Source organism: Ptychodera flava, chromosome 16 (genome assembly GCF_041260155.1).
Source record: "Ptychodera flava strain L36383 chromosome 16, AS_Pfla_20210202, whole genome shotgun sequence".
NCBI lineage: Eukaryota > Metazoa > Hemichordata > Enteropneusta > Ptychoderidae > Ptychodera > Ptychodera flava.
The window spans coordinates 7,132,336-7,151,891 of NC_091943.1; the positions used below are offsets into that span (position 1 = coordinate 7,132,336).

A 19,556-nucleotide genomic window follows, 5' to 3' on the forward strand; every position below is an offset into this window, starting at 1 on the left:
TTTTTAAAGTTGTTCAGTGTGGACCCAGTCTATTGCAGTCTTGGCAATCAGTTTGTTTCATAATATACACACTTTGATACCAGCAATCTTCACTGCAGTATTTCATACATCAAATCTGGTCATTCACAAGATACTACAATATTTACTTTTTCACTATATGATAAAACCAGCATATCTGGATGGCACAGTTTTAAACAATGCATGTTTTCTGTACAAAGGTAGGAGTTTTCTATTTTGGGGATTAAGATCAGCTGGAAAATGTCTGCAATTTGTCCTGTATTTTATTGAGTTCATCTGTAAGCCATACTGGAGAGGGTATTGACTTTTTCAGCTGTTGCATCTTGTCCAGTTGTTTCTTGATGACATTCACAGCATCCCTGTATCCAGAGTCATCATATCTTGTTCTTTTGCTGTTAGGCTACACAAAAAAAAAGATAAAATATTTCATTTGAATTTTTTTTTAAATCATGCCGCAGTGGTATATCTTCCATTTATCACGCGCTATATTCTGTGAAATGATTTTTCATTGGAAGCTGCCACTTACATGTACACACACCAGTGTTGGAGTTGCTAGACCATTTCTGTTGACACGGCATGAATCTGGTTTATTCACACATGGCAAGCCACACATGCACACAGCTGTACAAAAGTGCTCTAGGATTATGTGAAATGTTTACATCACTCTCAAAATAGATTCACACTACATGTATCTCCATACCAACTTCTCAGTTCTGCTGTAAATGATTTGAAGCTTTCTCAGTTTCTAAGTTTGCGTATGTTGTGTCTAGTGGGCTCAAACTTGTCATCGTTTTGCTTGTTTTTGTTCCAAGTCATAAATAAAGTCTAATTGAACTGGATTATCTGTAAAATGCATTCCATGTTAGTCGCCTGACAACAAATTTTGTGTTGTGTGCAATGAATAAATCAAGCATGCAAGACTGAATATCCTCTAACGGGTCAAAGGTCACAAGTGATATACTGGCATGTTTTACTTTGCGATGCGATAGTTTCTGATAAAACATATGTAGGCCTCACTGAAAGCACTTTTAGTTCCCATTTCACTGCTTGAATCCTGATAACTGCTTTGAAAAACAGCATTACAATTCAGAGAGATAGCATGCTAAAAGCATTTTTATCCCTCTTGCCCGTCATGTGTTCTAAGTTTTTGATAAAATGGCTGAAAAGCTTGTAAACTAGGATGTCTGCTTTGTGCTTGTATACTTTGCCTTGGGTATTTTATTTTACTGCCAGGTAATGGATTGTAAGACGATGGTAAAAATCCTACTTATTTTACAAGAAGTTACTTCAGAATTCTAGTCCAAATGTGATAACAGAAAGTGTTTGCATAAATATCTTTTTGCAGATTGTAAGACTGGGATGGTTTGCTTAACTTGTAACAGAATAAATAATGAGGTTTCTAGATGTGTCATTGACTTTAATGCTGTTATAAAATCGGCCTGGCATAAAGTCAAATATTTTTTTGCTTTACTGCACTGGCATATAAGATTTGCATACTTAAGGAAAAGAAGACAGATAGCATATGACTGTGACATAAAACCAGTGATTCTTCTTGACAAATTGAGATTTATTATAAAAATAATGGATAAAGTGCAGTGGTAAACAGTGATGTTATTTTTTGTGTCCCGATCATTTTATTTATTCACTATCATCTTGGATTAATGATCTGTCTCACCTCTATGTCAGAAGATTGACCGTCTCTTTGATGAGACTCCATTATCTTGTCCAAATCAACAGCTGTCTGGTTATCACTGCTCAGCAAATATTCCCTGATGGCTACTTGTTGGTTTCTCAGCTGTTCAACATCTGATGGTACATCAGTGTGTCCAGCATGAGGGATCTGAAATGAGATACAGGCACACAGCCATATGTCTGTAAAGTGAAATGGTATTGTGGACATGCACTGTTGAATATGTCAAAACACATGAAATTTCCCACAACTTTTTTCTAATTTGTATCTCTGCACACTTTTTCAACATTTTGTCTTTCTTAGCTTTTCTGATGGACGGTGGCCCTGATATCTGATATAATAATAGACATACACAAAGCATACGCAATCTACGGTATGACTCCATCATGACTATTGAACTGAGATACTGAATTCCAGTAAAGTGCCATTGTGCTTGTAATATTGTGTGCAGTATATCTATTTGACATCAAAATGGTGTTAAAAACTCAAGGGACCATACCATTCTGCTTCTGATATCATTTCAGTATTATGTTTTTACCTGCAGATATTGATTCATTTTGCCCTTATGGCTTAAACCTGTTCATGGTTTTAAAAAGATGGGCAACTATATTAAATACATTAATTCTGGTATGTTTATCAGAATGATTTCAATTGATGTGTCTTCTATATAAACACACTGCACTGTACTGATCATTACAAAATTTTATATTTCCTGGTACGGTTACAGCAGCTTGTCAACCATTTAAGAACTTAACTAGCGCTGATCATTTTGGCAAAGCACTTTTTTTGTGTCTCCCCCATCCCCTCACAAATTGAAAATAAGTAATAATTACTGACTATAAATACTGGTAAATAAATTCCCAATAAAAAAGGACATGGCAAAATATATGGAATTGCTATTATCTTTTGTTTGATTGTACATTTTAAAGTCCCAGATGAAAATATTTACAAGCTAAAAAATTTGAGATAAAAATATAAACAGGTTACATACCTTGCTTAGAAAATGGACAACAATATCTTGTATATTTCCTGCCTGTAGGCACTCAGGAACAACGTCTTCATACACAGTTTCCTGAATGCATGAACAAGTCATTCATACTGGTAAATATCAATTGATGTATGAAAAGAGTTAATTGTTCAAGAACTAAAAAAAGTTGTAATTTACAGATAAACATGTAATTGCAGAAGTCATGGATGAGATATCTAATGTGGTTGACACACTCAAAATGCTTGATGTTTGGCGTATCAATGCTGTATTTTTAGCTGTTGTAAATGTGACAGTATAGTATGGTCAGCGGGTACACTTTATCACTTGTGAAAATAATTTCCTTCATATGCAAGTGCCTGGGCAATACACCCATTAACAAACAGTTTTTGACACTTTGAGAAATTGTGAAATTTCTTTACATATTAGATGAAACAGTTTGTGTTACGGTGGACACTTTTTTGTAAGTGATGTGATATATTAATCTTTACAGCCCTAATACAGGTTTTCAGGACTGAGGTTCAGTGAACAGCAGAAGGATCCGAGTATGCGAGGGCCTGTATGCTGTAAGACTGAGGTCCATAAAAACCCATATCAGGACCCTAAAGGTTAATAAAACCATTTTATCATGATACCTTATGGAATGGCAAATATGCAGTCAACAATATTTTCTAAAGATTTGGAGACAGAAGTACCGGTACATGAGATATCAAACATTTTTTGCCATTTTTGTACATATTTTGGAAAAACGACGGCTGCATCCCATTGCATTTTGATGTATATAATCATGTTATTTGTTTACCTGTAGAAATAGTCAAGCAACGTACATGTACCAATAAAGAATGATGTGTAAATCAAGGCATGATTTATATCATTTTGATTGTAATTACTTTACACTGGTAGCCAGATGTGATTATCAGTAAAAGTTTGACTGGAAGAAATATCGTGCCTTTCAGTAAAGTTTGTAATGATTTCATGATGAAATCACTTTGTATTTGAAGCTGGGCTATGGGTGATGGCTTTTCTCATGAAGAATTGCATGATTGCACTCAATCTTATTTATATTCAGTTCACTTTCAAATCTTTCAAAAAAACACAGATATCATCAGTAACATGCTTTAACACCGCATTTCACCACATTTCATTAACTTCACTGTCGCCTGTGCAATCAGAATGACTTTGTTTGAATCTTGTGCTGGCTTTGCTTATGAATGGAATATTTACTGATAGCAACGCATATAACCAGAATAAAGGTAGTTCAAAAATGCATGTGCTTGCCCATATTTGGACAAAGTATGTCTGGGCGTTATACAGCAAATTATTATACAAAAGTGAGGGTGATTTTTCCCATAGAGTAACACAGGAACATTGCTCAAGGTATATGACAGTGGTTCAGAACACACAATACACAAGGTACAGGTCATAATTTTCCTTTATACAAATTTGTTTTTACTTCGACAAAAAAAAGTGGTGAGGGTACAGCCAAGTTTACTATGTATGATATAATCTGCCTGTCCAATGACATCAATCGTGTCACTGACTATAGATAAACAAACAAACAAACAAAAAAAATTACAAATTACATGGATAAAATGAGTTACACAAACTAAAATTTTGACAAAAATGAGATAGTAAGGCTATTGCCAAATTTTACTGTGTATAATATAATCTACCTATCCAATGACATCAATCCTGTCACTGACTATAGAGGGATGTACTAAAATTCTGACATACCTCAGCAAAGACACTGAATGCTTCCAAAGCTTTCTGATGCAGTACCACATCATTATCATTCAGGACTTGTGAAAACAGCATTGGTAGTTTACTCAGAATCTGACCCTGCTGAGATAAATACAGGTACACGTAATTCAGTAAATTCTCGATAGGATTCAACTCACAATGTGTGGCTGTTTGTAACCTAGCAAACAAATCACAGTCAAAACTGCTCAGCTAAATCAACACCCTTAAAAAGAGACTAACTAGAGTATGAAATCTTCAGTTTCAGTCTACAAACTTTAACTTGTTCACCCCTATTCCCTGTAAACAGGTCCAGAATCACCATTGATAACAATGGGTTTGGACCAAACCATGGCGATGAAAGGGTTACAGTTGTCTGATGAATACACACTAGTCAAGGATTGTTGCACACCCTTTCACACCAAAATATTAAATCAAAATCTTACAAACACATCAGTGTCAATTGATTTCACAGATTTATTAACCTGTTCATCCCCTATTGCCTGTAAACAGGTCCACAACCACCATTGATAACAATGGGTTTGGACCAAACCATGGTGGTGAAAGGGTTAATACATAGTGTTTGCGAAAGGATTAAGGCATACATACCTCAAAAGATGGAGGTATAGTTTTCTTTCTGAAATTTCTCAGAAACTCTACAACAGCAAGCCTAAAGACGATGGGTGGTGAAGCTGACATGATGGTCAGTAGACTTGATATGATCTATGTAAAATAAGAAGACAATTCTGAGATGTAATTAACCTGCACATGGCAAATGTATTGAAATCACATTCAAGTAAATAGAAACAAGCTTTGCATTAATACACAGTGTCAGCACAGATAATAAATTTGAGACAATATTTTCCGCTTTCACTCAATTCTCCTTTCAGAGGTCAAACTTAACCACCGGACAATGATGGGATTATGCCAAAATTCAGTGTTGAAATCAGTGCTTTCGCTATGGTTTGGGAGTCACGGTACCATTTTGAATTCCCCCTAATATGATTGCATTGATTTACCAAAGTGAACCTCAATAAAATTGCCAAGGTACTAAACAAAAACACTGTGACAGGGATTGGTTCAGGTTTAAGAAAATGAAACACAAAAATTTATAGGAACAGTTATATATTACATGAGATTTTTGTTTCTTCCAATTTTTTGTGATATGCATGATTTCCATATATGAAACCAATCTACCATTTCATCATTGGCACGATACACTATTCGGCATACACTTGTTACTGTGCTGTAAAAACCAGATACTTTGATGTATTCATGTAAATGCCTTACCTGAGATAATTCACTGGGCTGAAGTATTGACAGAATCCATGATGACAATGTGACTAAGAGGTAAACAGCATGGTGTGAAGATACCCTGTCTAGAGGGAGATATGTCCAGAGACTGCAAACAGCTTCCACAGTGGATGCTTGCATCTCACCAGACAATGGTAAGGATGCAGGATCTGTATTCTGGTAGATATTACACAAAAGTTTCAAGTAGGTTTCCTGCAGGGAAAAGAAGACATCATTTATTGTCATTCCTTCATTTCATTTGCGCTCTTGAAATTTTAGGTGCCTTAAAGAATCCATAGAGCTGACAGAGTGCTTTTATGGCATAAATTTGTACAAAACAGAATTTGTGAAAATCATACCATGATCAAGGGATATGTTTCAAACATGCACAAAAAGAACTTGTCAGCGATCTCAAAAACTGTAAATATCTGGAAATCAAAATTTTTCCCCTGTAAAGATAACTTATAGAACAGAAGTCATTTTGGTTTTTGTGGTTTATCATGGTGTAAAGTATATCAAGTGATGTAATTTCACCTTCATGTTACTGATACCCACTTTTGAAGAACACTGCCTTTATTCTTTATGTCAAACCTAGCTACCATCACTTGTACATTCCCTTCACAATGCACATTTTTGTTCACAAGAACTAGTATGAAGTCATGTTAGCACTCACAAGCTCTGACAATGAAGACTTGGTCTTTGGCAGTGTATCCGTCCATTGCTGGATCCTGGCTGTACAGAACTGTGTTATGTTTTCACAAACCAGTTGTTTCAACTCATGAGTTGCAAATACAGACACTGGAACACTGGTCCACAGATGTGAATGCTTGTCAGTTGGGTAGCTCTTTACAAAATCCATCTGAGGAAGTCACATAAAAATATTGCGAAAGTAAACAATTACAAACATGAAAATGATCTTATTTAAGCAACAAATATCTCTGGTTTCTTTAAACATCAGTATATAGAATTACAACATTACGTTCAAAATTCAAGATTATACCACATATCTGAGAAACAATATTTTGAGCCAAGAGTCTTGAATGCTTTGATTTTTTGAACAACACACAACGCTGATTCATGACATGACAGTCCTCGTATGTTTTTTCTTCAAAGAAATATATTATATTCATCCATATAAAAGGAAAGCAACAGCCAAATATAATGAATAAAATGTTAAAAATATTTGTGAATGATTCAAAGAAATTTTTGAAGACTTTTAACTATATGTAGTATTTGTGCATCAGATTGACAATGGAAGTTTTTACAGTTGCTAAAAAATAATGTGAAATAAAAGTGTACACAATGTCACATATGGCTTCTGTCATCATTTACTAAGGGCTGAAATGCATTATCAAGTGTGAATGCATTTGGATGGCTTAGCAAATAGATGGTATATAACTTGGGTGCAGAATTCTGTGAGAGTACCTGTGATTACATTACCTGATGCTTTTGATCCATCTGAGATATCAGTCGTTGCAACATGAATTCCAAGTTCAAGTACACAGTACTATGATTCACTGGTAGTTTGGTTAGGATATCTACCACTAAGTCCACATAGTGTGAAACAAGACTTGAACTACCCCACCTGTGTTTGAATATTACAAGATGGAAACAGAAGAGTGAATATACCTAACAGCAACACACCAAACGTAGGCAGATGTTAGATACCAGCTCATAAAAGCAACTTTTTAACCCTTTTCCTGCAAGACAGTATCACTTCCCCATCAGCCAAGTCAGTAAAAAGCGGCATTGAACCAAAACATGACTTATTTTCACCCACTTTCCTTGGTCTGTTATAGCATCTTTAGTCCAAAAAAATCAAGTTTACAGTATTTATGTTTTCAACAGCCTTCAAATGTACAGTATTATGTTAAAATACACCATATGGAATATGTTGTGTTTAATTAATTTTAACCATCTTGACCTGATGGGGAAATATGGACTTGGCAGGAAAAGGGTTTTAAAGGTGAAACTGTAAGTGTCAGACACAATATGTAGTTTAATTATGGAAATAGAAAACTGTTTTGCTGATTCAGATACGAACAGAAATAAACAAAAATTGTGTATCTACACAGGAGTTCTAAAGATGGTTGATCATTCAAATAACATTTTTCAAGTCTTTTTAGAGATTTGTTCAATATTGCTGGAATTTTAAACAAGTACCTAGACAATTGTTTTGTTCTTTTAATTTTTACAGAGTTGAATATCAATGATAAAAACACAAACACATTATTGAAACTCTGAATTTTGGAAACACAATTAAAGTATTAGTTTATAATTTTTTCCGTGTCATCCCAGTGCAGTGATTTTGTCTATTTGTTGTGTAATTTCCCTGTGTTATGATTTATCATTTTGAGCTAAAATAAATCAAAACTACCAAGTATTTTTATATGCTCACTTACCTCGCCACAAATGACCACAAATCCATTGCCAACACTGCACAGTACAAATTCTGGCTCAGAGTATTCTCCAAAAAGCAGTTCTCCACAGTATGGAAGTGCATGGACGGCAGGGAAGCAACAAATCCACACAGATGAATACAGATGTGTTCATAGAGACTGATTTCTCTGTATGGTCTGCCATCATACATCACACCTGGTACTTGCACAGGGAGACTGATCTCAATATAACCTATGGAATAAATCAAATGGATCATATGTTAAAAATCTTATTGTGATATTTATTTCTGCACATTCATAATCAACAGTCTACACTTGAACTTAAATGGCATTGATCAGCTAGTCATCTCTTGCAAGTGATAATTCTGAAAAATTTTGCGTACGTCATACCTTGTAAATATTTAGATTATTTATTTGTCATGTCTCTTTGTATCCTCCTTTTAAAATTACAGATTTGAAAATATGTTTTATGATATCAGCATCCCTGTATTCCCAAAATTGAAAACAAAAGAATTCTATTTGAAGATGAAAGGATTAGTGGTGGTCCAGTGAGACTGTTTCTTGCTACATATTCAGTCAAAACATTGTGAGATAGGGTGAGCCAAACGCATATATCAGCAGAGCTGTAGTCATGGCAGAGAAAGGAAACTTACAAACAATTCTATGGCAGAGAGGCCTTTGTACACTCACTGGGCACTTTAGAGATTTATGCTTCATGGACTTGAAACAAAACAGATCTTGTTTAGCTGCCACAAATATGGCTATCAAGTGTACAAACACCAAGTAGAACTTACACTTTTGAACAGATTTGAAGACGGCTTTGATGATGTCATCCCTGCACTCTTCATCTGGGTGATTGACAGGTGTCAACCAAAGATCGATGACATCATTGCTCTGATTGGTCAATTCTTTGATTACCTGAATTAGTAGCATGCAGTGAGGAAAGCACCATTCTGCTGGCATTTCTATGGATTGAGAAAAGTAGAAGATTATCAAAACAAGATCATAACACATCGTCTTGTTGTTATGATTCAACAAATAAAAATATATATTATCATCTTTCATATACATTTTCTTTATTGTATCTTTCATATACACCTTCCCATGGAAAAAGCATAACTTCATTTCTTCACCTTTTCATGTATTTATATACTACATGCTCATGTAATAACAATTATGAGAATTCAAAATGTGCTTTGTTCACTACCTTTGTGCAGCAATGGAATTAGTCTGAAAATTGGCTGTTTCAAATTAGACGCTAGGGAAAACCATCATTGCAGTTATATTTGACAGAAGAATTTGATTTCTATTTGGACATGAAATCATTGTTGAATCATGACTGTTCTAAGATGTAGTGTATGAGCGCCACCAGAGTTTAACAAGTGAGAATTTCTGAAAAAACCAATGTCTTCTGTTATCATTTTCAAGATGCTTTCCACATGGTCAGGTCCAATGCAATTTAATTCAAGTTCAAAAATTTATTGTACTATATTGAAATATCATTTATAAAATGTTTTCACTGACAAAAAACTTTCCATGGACAATACTACACCTGGTGAATTTACAGCCATGTAGTTCATAAACTAACATTGTATGACTTTTGTCAGAAAGCAAAATCTTCCTTATGGAAGGCAAATATAACAGAAATCGCAACTTTGTAAGCATCAACCAATAACTATGATATCTGCTTGGGGTAAAAGTTGATTTCAAGTAAGACAAGCTTTGATTTGTAAAGAAGCAGTACTCGGGTATTATTAATTTGGAGTTATCCAAGAGTGTGTAAATTCTTCTGAGCCTTTCACAAAAGTGTATGGATATATCTCAAGTAAAAATCAATATCTGCAATAAATTGTCAGGGTGTTAAAGGGACAAAGTCGGCCATTTTTCATGAATTTTGTTTGACACGAGATACTACTTATATTGTTTGACATGTTGAAAGATAATGAATGGGTGACCATGCATATATTCGATCCCTGTTTTAATTATTTTTTGCTGGTTATTTTAAAATCCGAGTCTCATCCTTGAAGGGGATACTCTCTGTGCCTTAGCCACAAATTTGCAACATTTTTTAATACTCTGAATTATAAATGATTCCCTGCATGAAATGTTTGATATCCGAGGAAAGACATGAGGGCAGACATGAAGAAACTTAAATATGGGCTCATGAGGGCGCTGCTGTTAGTTGCTGATAAATTGTTGCATATTAGTCTGTATGCACATCAATAAAATAACCGAGGACAACAAACCTTTATCTGATTTGGTCACAATTTCAGCAAAGTTTCTTGTGGACAGTAACATGGATATCAACGGCTCAATGAAGACAAGCAGTGACTGTTTCATTTCTTGCATTTTGGTTGGGCTGATCGGTGATGAATATACACTTGGTGGAGATATGCTGGGAACAAAAATCATCAAAGGTTTACTTTTAAAATATGATTTAATAAATAAATAACCAATGCTTTGTTTCATAGTTGGGGTGACATACACTATAAAACAGCATCAGATCATGGTTGACAACGTTCACTTTCGCTCTAATTTATGATTCATTTTCCTGATCCAAGTAAGGTAAAGCATATCACCTTACACTTAACGGGATAACTTGTTTTAAATCACTGGCTTATGATAGTTTCAACCAACTGCATGAATAATTAGTCGAAGTATGGGTAATTATTTGAAAAATTCAACTTGGTAGCTTCATATTATAGCTCATGACTTAAAGCTAAAAATATGAACTCAGTTTAATATGCATGCAATACCAGTCACAGCTTAGGACCGAAGTTTTTCCTTTAAGTGTACTTCTTTGTATAGTTATAATTTCAACTTTTCAAAGAGTACTTAACCTTTTTCCTGCTGGACACTGTCAGTTCCCCCATCTGCCAAGTCAGTCAAAAGCTGTACTGAACAATATTTATTTTCACCCACTTGTCTTTGTCTGTTATAACAGCTTTAATCCGTAAAAATCATGTTAGAGAATCAACATCTTCAGGGGTCTTCAAATGTTCAATATTTTGTTAAAATGCACCACATGGGACATGTTATGCTTCTTTTGTTTGAACCAACTTGACCTGATGATGAAATATGAACTTGACACATATGAGTTGACAAAAATAAAAGAAAAACATGTTTGTTTTAAAGGGAAAAAGGTTTCATTACCTTTGCAAGTCTAGGATCAAATGATAGAGTTCTTCAAAGCAGGGTCCAAGGTAGCCATCAAAGTCTTTGACCAAAGTCATCAAGACTGTTACAAAAAACCTGCATACTTTAAATTTTCTGGCAAATATCTTCTCATTTGCACTCTGTGAACTGGTAGGCTCACTTTCGGCTGCAAGTTGCAGTAAATATTTATATGTTGACCGGATTTCTTGACTCAACATTATCACCATATTTGATACCTGTGAGTTTATGGTAAAAAAAATTTGGTTTTTAAATAATAAGTTACTTATAACATGCAGGAGATGTGAGATTTTTGTTTTATCCAAGTGACTTTTCTATCATTAATCAGTATTGAGTAAATTGATGGCCAAGTGCAAGAGGGGCGTAACTCATGCTTTGGTCAAACTTGAGTTTTTGATACATTTTTGTTCAGGAATATGAAAATTTTGAATAAAATAGTCAATATAACTCATGTTGCCATAAGGAAGTAACTTGAGATGCGCCCCTTTTGCACAAGAAAGACAGTGCACTAAGGGCGTAACTACGTACTTACGCATGTTTTGCACAGGCAAAATGTAACAACATCTTGAAATGAGGATGCTTTTAATGAACATTTCATCAAAAACAGAAAATCAACCCGTGCATAAAGGGCGTAACTCATGATGAGTTACGCCCTATAAAGGGCGTAACTCATGACGAGGTACTTCCTTTCTTGCTCAAAATGCTAGTGCAAGACAGGCCTAACTTCACATTTTGTAAATTAATATAAAAATAATTTTAAGTCATTTATGACATTTTATATATCTATGACATTACCCAAAACGGATTTTAGAGTTGGGCCCTTTTAAAACCTTTAATCCCCTCTAACTCAGTTTGTTGAAAAAGTGAGTTATGTCCCTCTTGCTCTGGGCCAACAAAATTACGTCATTTAAGATCTGTGGCTATGTTTGGATGAGTGAATACACAATGGACCAGCAAATACAAATGCATATGCAGGACTAGTAAACTGGCCCGTTGGACTATAAAATAATTCTATGGTTCCAAGGACCACCATGTATTTGTAGGTTTAGTCCAAGCTTGCTGATATAACAAGCAGTACAAACTTCAGCATGTGAAAAATTGCAGGAAACTTTGAAAACCCATATGAAAAAGCAGTTTTTTCGCAAATCTTGAGTTTGATTTAGTGAGGGTTATTATAAAATGATGGCAAAAAATTCAAAAAATGTACCGGTAGACATTACCTCTAACCTGTCCCTGAGTAACAGTTTATTCTTTGTTGCAAACTCCATCAGACTTTTCCATGTTCTCAGTAGCACAGTGTCATCCACATTGCTGATAATCACACAGATCTGATATAGACCATGGCACACTATGGTGGTCAAAGAAAAATTATATCAGACCGGTATATTGATGGCCCAAATACTGCCATCAGATTGGTCTGGATGTGAATAATAACCATGCTATATTTATAGCAAGATTGGAACAGGCATGTGCTCTCAGCTGGAGAAAAATTCCCTTTTTGATGTTTGATGCCAGAATTTCAGTTTGATATGGTATGACATTATAATAATAAACCACCTCAGCAATGGGTATAACATTCCATGAACAGCTCACTCGGTATATGGACTTGCTAATGCTTGTGCACAAATGTCATGAACTGGTGTGGTTTATTGCTCAAATAGTACATTGTAATTGTCAATCGTATATCAATTTTCAAAAGACAAATATTCGACAAAAATCTACGTAGTCTGATATCTCACTCAAATTACAGGTGTCAGAAATACTTTGCATTTTCAAACCAATGACGTACCTTCTGTTGCCGCTGAAACATCATCTTGTGAAGATGTTACATTTAAAGCATGCAGCACTGTCAGTAACAGCTTTTCCAGTTCAAAGGATTTCTTGAACAACTGTCCAAGAGGTTCCGATACCAGATGAAATGCATCACCATACAATGATGTACTTTCCTGTAAAGTAAATGGGAGGTAAAGGAGAACGCAAAAAGAGCAAGTTGTGACTTGCATAAATTTACTCTAATTAAAAGGCATAAATTATTAATGTATCTAAGCCTTAAAGTTGAATAAATAGTATTTATCCAGTTTGTTAGACTGATTTCAACAAAAGCCTAACATGCAAATGGCAAATGGAATCTCATTCTGTTTGACCTCAAATTCCTTCCCTGCTCCTAAATGGCAGTTTGGAAATGCGAAAATCTGACCACAAAATTGTAAATTTCCTCCTTACAAAATGATACACTGCTAAAAACTGGTTGAAAGTTGAAATTGCTTGCAGGTTTTTGAACAAACATTTGAAATCAAAATCTGAATGGCGATTGTGTATCACACATGTATGTGGATAGCATTGCGTGACTGGCATACAGTGAGCGTGAATTTGCGTACAGTAATCACAATAGGGCTACACGTCTTCCCTAAATGAGATGAGCTTTGCTATGTACTGCATGTATTTTTAATTATCCAAAGCTCCGATGTTTGATTTGATTCATCATATTTTCCTGCATATTGATTCTACCATACTTGAAAAGACAATGGGCTGAACCACAGGGAATGGTCTTCACCGTCAACATTTCAAAACATCAATTTCAAACGAAGTTTAGCAAATTTCTAGTAAAAATAAAAATATATTTAATGATGACTGTGTAAGTGATGATAATTTAGTAGGACTGAAAATGAAATCTTAACTTGATAATAAACGAATTCATGCTTCAGCTATGCCTTTTCAATTTGAGGTTACAAATAACCAGCGATGGTACCGGTGGCCATATAAGGACTCCATTGGAAAAATTTGCATATTTGGCGGGAAATGGTCACTGTGCAAAAGCGACTGTTTCCCGCCAAATATGCTAATTTCCTTCAGAGAGGGCATATCCACAACCAACTGGCAAGCGCAACATTTATTAACTCATTATATTACAATCAAAGTCATCATTTAAAGAAATAGCAGTTATGGGGCTGAATCAAATGAGTTTGGTGGCCTTGAAGATCACTTGGTCAACGAATTGTTTATTGACAATGAAAATGGCATCATTCCTCCATGCAAGTGATCGGTTTCAAACAATTAACGTTTTCTTATGACTTTTATTTTGTTAAATACTCTTGTAGCAATTTAATACCCCATTCAGTTGATGCCACTGTATTAACTGTTTTTGCTGCTGACTGCTCGTGGCACTTTTTTTTTGACAATTATACAAATCCTGTCTCGTTTCTAACGCCAAGTGTTATGAGCTGCCTGGTGTTGTTCCACGTCTATTGATGCTTGGACACACTCTTTGCCACTAGGAGTTGGACCATCAAGATTGTCAATTGTAAAGTCAACATAACTTGACATGAGATGACAAATCATCAGAAGTGGAGTACTGAACTAATAACCCTTATCCTGCCAAGTTCATATTTCACCATCAAGTCAAGTTAGTTGAAACCAGTGAAGCACAAAATGTCTAATATGGTGCACTGTAACAAAATATTGAACATTTGAAGGCCCAGAGAACAAAGATTTATGATTTTTATGGACTAAAGCTGCTATAAAAGACCAAGACAAGTGGGTTTAAATACACATGGTTTTGGATCAATACCACTTTTTACTGACTTGGAAAATGGGAAAGTGACATTGTCTGGGTGAAAAAGGATTAAACGTAATCATATGAATCATGTTTCGTCATGCCTATGTCATCAAATGCTCATATTTTAAGTTTGTAATTGTTTAGAAGTTATAAACAGCAATTAGGGTATTCAGGAGTGGATATCCCTCTGAATAAATTACAAAATGTTACATTTAGGGCGGGAGATAGTCATCTGTCGGAGCGAGGTGATTATTTACACTACAGTACACATATAAATTATATAATAATGAGCTACAATGTTATAATAATTCAGATGACTTGAGACATATAATAATAATTACTCATCATTCAGTCTTCTAGTTTATGGTACCGTGCCAATCAGATGGCTGGACTCAGACAAAGTCTATTACAGTAACAAACTGAGTTCTGGGCTTTGTTCTTGTTATTAAACGAACAGTACCACACATCTAAAAAGTAATTAATGTTGACAAAATATGACAAAATCCATCTGCCTACCTTACAATGATTGTATGAACCTTTGATGATGTTTACAACGGTAGTTGGCAATGACTGTATTTGTTCAAGGGTTACACCATTACTACAAAGACTGCACACATACTGCAAGCATTGACCAACACACTCCATAATATCCAGTATCAACTAAAAAGGAAAAAAAAGTAATCATCCTGTAGAAGTGACTATTTCTCTGAGAGTGGAGAAACTATTTCAGAGAAGTCAAGTAGAATGAAGTTAGCAAGTACAACAGCATTGAGGGAAAAATTTATTTTACTATGGAGTGAGCAAATCTACTTGCCAGCACTCATGGACCAGTAGTTTTCATAACCAGGCTAATAGTTTTTGTTACAATGCTAGTAACTAGTTTTCGTGACCAGGCTGTAGTTTCTTTGCCTCTACAAGCCTGATAGATTTTACTGGAAACTAAAAATTTTGACTAGAAGATTGTTGGAGACTTAGGTTAGGCTGATGAATTCGCTTGCCTTCTAGCCCTTGGGCCCCTGGATCTGATGATTTGCTCACCCCTGAATGTTCAAGCTGTGAAATTTGTGAGAAATGAGATTTTTATAATTTCAGTTTGAATTAAACTTCCTTTGCAAAACCATACATTGAAAAGTTGAACTAGAGATAAAATATATAAAAATAATATCACATATCAATTTCTTCCCTTGAAACTGGATGGTACTCAACAAATAAAAAAAATACCTACCTGTAGACACTGGAGTAAAATTGTTTGTAAATTTTCATCTTGCTGATTGTCTATCCTGGCATGGATTGATGCAAGTGTTGAATCAAACAGTTCATTTGTCTATGTGTGAATTGAAATGCATATTACAAAATGCACACAAATTTCATTCCAAATGTCATTTCCTCTGGGACAAAATACTAACCCTTCTTCTCTCATAGAGTTACAATTACAACACTTACTTTAGTTGGAAGTATCATTGATTTTGGATCAAACTGCAAATATCTTCAGCAAGAGACATTGGATTTTATATGTCCACCAAAAGTCTGAATATGGAAGTTTATGTTCAAAATATTCAAATTACACAACTTGTGAGTGGCTGTTTAGAGTGTGAATTTCCGATATCTGTGGAGATGTCATCAGTCAATATGGCTTTGCACAAAATTTCACAACAAAGTAGAGCAATCTTGAACTACTTTGGTGGTCATTCTAACCAAATGTAGCAGCATGCATGTGACATCAGACAAATTTTGTCATTGTTGCTTCCATTGTTACACCTTGTAGTCTGAACTGTTAATGTGTGTTTTGGTATTCATAAAACATTAGCTCTCACCTATAAGGTTGTATTTTCATCGTTTTTGCATGCATTATTTTTAAATTCAATTTAAATTGGACAAAAATGTTTTCCTTTTCCTGCCAGACAGTATCACTTCCCCATCAGCCGAGTCAGTAAAAAGCGGTATTGAGCCAAAACATGACGTATTTTCACCCACTTGGTTTGGTCTGTTATAGCATCTTTAGTCCAAAAAATCAAGTTTACAGTATTTATGTTTTCAACAGCTTTCAAATGTACAGTATTATGTTAAAATACACCATGTGGAATATGTCGTGTTTCATTAATTTTGACCATCTTGACCTGATGGTGAAATATGGACTTGGCAGGAAAAGGGTTATATTTGCATATTAATGGAAGAACAATGACATCATTTTTAAAGTCCATTGACGAGTCTCAACAAATGTAGAAACACTATGACTAGTATGAGATATTGTCTTATTACCTGTGGCAGAACCTGGGAAAAGAACTGTATCTCTACGTCATAGATCTCAATACATGGTAGAAATGAAGATGTCAAAGTCTTCAAGATGGACAGTCGTTGATCAGCAGACGAACTTTTGCTTGAGAATATGGAGTGATATCGGTCAAGGAGAATTTTAAAATTGACAATATATCAATTGGTAAGAATTCAAAAATAACACATCCAAAAACGTTATATCTCCTTCAATTTAACATTGTGTTGGGGAACTTACATGGACACGTGCATACCACTATTGTTTATATTATGAGAATTGAAATTTGTCAATATGTTTGAGTTTCTCTCTTGCTCTGGGATTTAGTATGATTTAATTGCGTTGAGAGGTACTCCAGAATTAAAATTTATCTAAGGATATTGTAAGTTCTGGGAGGGTGTCCGAGAGATGTTGCTTACATCTCTCAATGTCCCAGCTACTAACGTCTTCAAGAAAAGAACTCTGAGACATGCTGTACAGGCTCTGATCTCAGGACCATCCTGAAAGTAAAACCAAATTTGTATCGTCAACTTACATACAAGATCGCGATGCAGTACATTTCATTTGCCATGAAAGTTGAAAGAAAGTAAGATATCGCTCGGAAAAAAGAAAACGGTTGGCACCTGCAAGTGTGAAAATAACAGTAGTAGTGATCGACGGTGCATTAAAGTTTGAACAGCTCACACACGATTACCTGTTTTCATATTCGCCGCCATTTTGAGGTCAACATCCGGGTTATCTAGAAAACCGTCTTGAACTACTGTTGACAAACAAGAAGGGCAGTGGAGAAAAAAACTTTCGCCAAATATCAAACAATTCTATGTTCTTGTAAGACAATAACAAAATAACATACATTTTACAATATAAACTTATAAATAACTTATCAAATGAAAATAAATCATTGACTGAAAATGTGTGTAAAAAAGTATACCACTGCACAAAATATGCTTACTCCCCTGTTGTCATATGGAAAAGACCCACGTGAACTTTTCCCGCCAACATTTCATTCACAACAGCTGAGTTGTTGATAAGACAGCCTCATTCCTTGAGATCGCTGATACAAGTTGCCTTGCAGATATTTACTAGGTACTGTCAAGTCGCCGACCTCTCACTTTATTCAAACGGTAATATTCGCATGCAAACGTTGTGAAGCAACATGCCGTCCAAAGTTGATTCCAAAGACATTCCAGGCGAACTTCGAGAAAGGTGAGTGTACGAGAAGCCATTGGATTGCGGAGAGCTTCAACACGGCAGCTGCGGCTGTGTTCAAGACCGTGGATGTCATTGTCAACATTTGGGAGACTTGAGCAACCTCTTGACATTGTCAGTGATACGGAGACGTGGTTGTCATGACATGTCCTTACGAAAATACACGGATTCAGTATAAAGTTTTGACAGAAACAGAACCTAGATTTTGGGTCAAAGTTCGGACCCTGTATTTCCAGAATCTCTTCTTTTTTACCAGTTTATTGTAGGGAAGTTCACGTGCTCAGTCCCTATACACTGTCAGCCTCATTTGTGAAATAAATCCCTTCCATACTGATAAGAAATAAATCTTACCCCACGAACTGAATTATCCAAGTCATTGCCTTCTACATGTGCGTATGAGCAGAAGTTCCCCCAGTGTCAGGATTATTCCATGATCCAGGCTTTCAGAGGCATCACGTGGATTCCCAATATTCTTTTGTTTTTCTGCTAGGGTTGTGGAGTTACAAAAGAAGTATGACAATGGTGGAATGAAGGAAAAGGTAAGGGCACTTTTGGTAACATTATCAGCAAGTTGTGTCTGAGAATTAGCAGCTGGCCTTCAATGGCATTTAATTTGTGAGATTTTCAGCTCACATTTAAATGTCAACAGTCAGACGCCCTTTAAAGGCCCAACTCTTGTTCCCTCACTGGTCATAAGTATAGTTACACAGCTGTTACATAGCTTATATACTCTGATTAACACTTTAACAGTTTTGTATTTCCTGTTGGGGTCGTTCTGCAGCTGTATAAGCCAGTCTTTGTTTCAAAAATCGAGTTGGTAGGAGTGTGTGTGTCGTGTAGTAATGGCGGGAATGACCATTTCCACTGTCAAGTTATTTGATTGGTGGATGGATATCAATCACTGTTGACCCAGTGAGTCATAAGATGTCAGATGTTACGGTCCTTGATCCTGGAGGAAAACTGCCGGATCTCGTTAGGATTACCCAGAATCCTCTTTGCATTCTGTATATCCGCCCCTATGTTTCCTGAAAATTGAAATTATCTACAATTGTTCTCAACATTTATTGCTCTGATCTTGATCTTGGTCAGGGGATGATCTCCTTTGCTAGCAGTTGATATTTGCTTTATTCTATTGAATTTTGCAATCAGAACGGATTTCACCACAGCATGAAGCATGCAGCAGATATGTGTGCGTTACTGTCTTTTTTCCGGGTTGTGTTAGCCAT

General features: G+C 35.5%; 3 protein-coding genes across 6 annotated transcripts in view; 1 reads left to right on the forward strand and 2 right to left on the reverse strand.

Moving 5' to 3' along the window:
* The window catches only part of LOC139152663 (E3 ubiquitin-protein ligase TRIM45-like), a 401,328-nt gene that overhangs the window by 319,459 nt on the left and 62,313 nt on the right, over positions 1-19,556 (reverse strand). The gene's annotated exons all lie outside the window — the stretch shown is intronic.
* LOC139152658 (FIGNL1-interacting regulator of recombination and mitosis-like) lies at positions 233-18,696 on the reverse strand. Of its 4 annotated transcripts, none has more exons than XM_070725937.1 (20): positions 18,682-18,696; positions 17,816-17,881; positions 17,503-17,621; positions 17,112-17,243; positions 16,078-16,176; positions 15,369-15,512; positions 13,086-13,242; positions 12,517-12,644; positions 11,276-11,514; positions 10,369-10,517; positions 8,917-9,087; positions 8,126-8,354; positions 7,164-7,308; positions 6,397-6,582; positions 5,721-5,936; positions 5,040-5,153; positions 4,428-4,532; positions 2,700-2,780; positions 1,694-1,858; positions 233-418 (listed from the first exon to the last, which is right to left on the reverse strand). In XM_070725937.1, the coding sequence occupies exons 3-20, from the start codon at positions 17,590-17,592 to the stop codon at positions 248-250; spliced, it is 2,721 nt and encodes a 906-aa protein (XP_070582038.1). In that variant the 5' UTR covers positions 17,593-17,621; positions 17,816-17,881; positions 18,682-18,696; the 3' UTR covers positions 233-247. The 4 variants fall into 4 exon arrangements, with proteins under 4 accessions (XP_070582038.1, XP_070582034.1, XP_070582035.1 ...); XM_070725933.1 differs by having other exon boundaries at positions 4,428-4,535; XM_070725934.1 differs by lacking the exon at positions 18,682-18,696 and having other exon boundaries at positions 4,428-4,535; positions 17,816-17,889.
* LOC139152657 (DNA (cytosine-5)-methyltransferase 1-like) overlaps positions 18,127-19,556 on the forward strand; it is a 36,957-nt gene continuing 35,527 nt past the window's right edge. The window contains 2 exon segments of the mRNA XM_070725932.1: positions 18,127-18,327; positions 18,821-18,869. Coding sequence (XP_070582033.1) covers positions 18,278-18,327; positions 18,821-18,869 — 99 coding nt within the window. The 5' untranslated portion in view covers positions 18,127-18,277.